Source organism: Empidonax traillii, unplaced genomic scaffold (genome assembly GCF_003031625.1).
Source record: "Empidonax traillii isolate 1590-97213 ecotype Southwest subspecies unplaced genomic scaffold, ASM303162v1 scaffold2299:size32575, whole genome shotgun sequence".
In the NCBI taxonomy this organism is placed as follows: Eukaryota; Metazoa; Chordata; class Aves; order Passeriformes; family Tyrannidae; genus Empidonax; species Empidonax traillii.
The window spans coordinates 1-2,058 of NW_020957492.1; the positions used below are offsets into that span (position 1 = coordinate 1).

The 2,058-nt window shown below is 44.8% G+C and overlaps 1 protein-coding gene across 1 annotated transcript in view; it reads right to left on the minus strand.

Annotated features, from left to right (window-relative positions):
* Positions 1-936: 936 nt before the first annotated feature.
* Positions 937-2,058, minus strand: part of LOC114071807 (nucleoredoxin-like protein 1) — a 5,399-nt gene continuing 4,277 nt past the window's right edge. The window contains exons 2-3 of the mRNA XM_027909668.1: positions 1,896-2,051; positions 937-1,000 (exon numbers count right to left, since the gene is read on the minus strand). Of these exons, the coding sequence (XP_027765469.1) occupies positions 937-1,000; positions 1,896-2,051 (220 nt within the window). The remainder of the gene's footprint in view (positions 1,001-1,895; positions 2,052-2,058) is intronic.

A 2,058-nucleotide genomic window follows, 5' to 3' on the forward strand; every position in this document is an offset into this window, starting at 1 on the left:
GTTTCCATCTTCTCCATCCCTATTTCCATCTTCTCCATCCCTGTTTCCATGTTCTCCAGACACTTCTCCATGTTCTCCATCCCTATTTCCATGTTCTCCATCCCAATTTCCATGTTCTCCAGCCCCATTTCCATCTTCTCCATCCCTATTTCCATCTTCTCCATCCCTATTTCCATCTTCTCCATCCCTATTTCCATCTTCTCCATCCCTATTTCCATCTTTTCCATCCCTGTTTCCATCTTCTCCATCCCTATTTCCATCTTCTCCATCCCTATTTCCATCTTCTCCATCCCTATTTCCACGTTTAATTATTTTATTGCCCTTTTATTGTCCTTTTATTGATCTTTTCCTTGTCTTTTATTGTTCTTTATTTATTGACCTTCACTGACCTCTGTTGTCCTTTATAGTCTTGTGTTGTCCTTTATTTATTAACCTTTATCGTCCTTTTATTGTTCATTTATTGTCCTTTTATTATCCTTTTATTGTCTTTTATTGGCCCTCATTTACTGACCTTTTATTGACCTTTTATTATCCTTTGTTGTCTTTTATTGCCCCTCATTTATTGACCTTTTATTGACCTTTATTGTCCTTTCATTGTCTTTTATTGACCTTTTATTGACCTTTATTGTCTTTTCATTGTCTTTTATTGACCTTTTATTGTCCTTTATTGTCCTTTTATTTATCGACCTTTTATCGTCCTTTTATTTATTATTCCTTTATTTATTGTCCTTTTATTTATCGACCTTTTATCGTCCTTTTATTTATTATTCCTTTATTTCTTGTCCTTTTATTGCCCCTTCCTTTATCATCCCTTTTATTAATTCTCCTCTCATTTCATTATTTCTATTTTAATTTCCCAATTCCCCAGGGGACGAGCAGCCCAAGCGACGCCCCAACTGATAATTAACGATGATTAAATCTGATTATTCTTCTCGTTTACTCCTCCAGCCCCTCCATTTGGGATTTAGCTTTCCTTAATTCCTTCATTTCCTTGGATTTACTGTGGGAGGAGGGGGGAGGATTCTGGGACAAAACCGCTCGGATCTCCGTCCGTCCTCAACGTTGGCTCCCAGACCTTCCCTGGGTCCAGAAATTCCATCCCAATCCCAAAAAAATCACCTTCTGGTGACTAAAAATGGCCAAATTATCATTTTTTTCCCCCTCCAATGTTCTCCCGCTTTTCAGGAGATTACGGATAGCAGGAATATTCCGGCCGCAGAATTCCTTGCCCGTTGGAATTCCCGTCGCCGGGCAACTCGGGATTCATCCAAAATGCCGATTTTTGCTGATTTTCCAGCACAAACATGGGAATTTCTCTGGAATATCCTCCCAACCCCCCCCTCCCTGCACTGGCCCATCCTTGGGATTCCCTTCCCGTTGGCCGTCGCTTCTCCCTCCCTTCTCCTCCTCCCTCGGGCGTTTTTAACGCAATTCCCAAGTTTCTGAGCTGTTTGCGGCCATTCCCTGGAATTCTGGTCCCTTGGGAATCGCTTTTCTCCTCCTTTTCCTGGTAAATAAACCCCCAAACCCATCGCTTTTTAACCCCGATTTTTGGTAAATAAATACCTGAGTAAGATTATTCCCGATGACATCAGCAAACACATCCCGCTCCGGGCGGGAATATCTCAATTACCGCGACTTCCCAGGCGGGAAGAGCCGGATGTGGGGGTGGAATTTTGCCACGAGATGATCCCTGGAGGGTTTGTTTTTTTTTGGGGGGGGGAAATGAATGAGTTTTTAGGTGGATTTCTACGTTCGAACCAGTTCTGGAGATTGGAGGAGGGGACGTTCCCGGCGGGGTCATCCCGTGGATCCCACGGAGCTGCTGGAGCTGTTAAGGCTCTTCCTCCCCCTCTTTGTCCCTGTCCTTGTCCCTGTCCTTGTCCCTGTCCTGCTCCTGCTCCTGCTCCTTGTCCAGCTTGTACTTGAGGCGCCTCAGGGGGTGGGTGAAGCTCCTGCGGGCGTTTTTGTCGAAATCCTCGGCCAGGCGGAAATTCCTGTCCAGGATCTCGGCGGCCTCCTGCCAGTTCTGGAAGCAGCTGGGCCCCATCCTCTGGA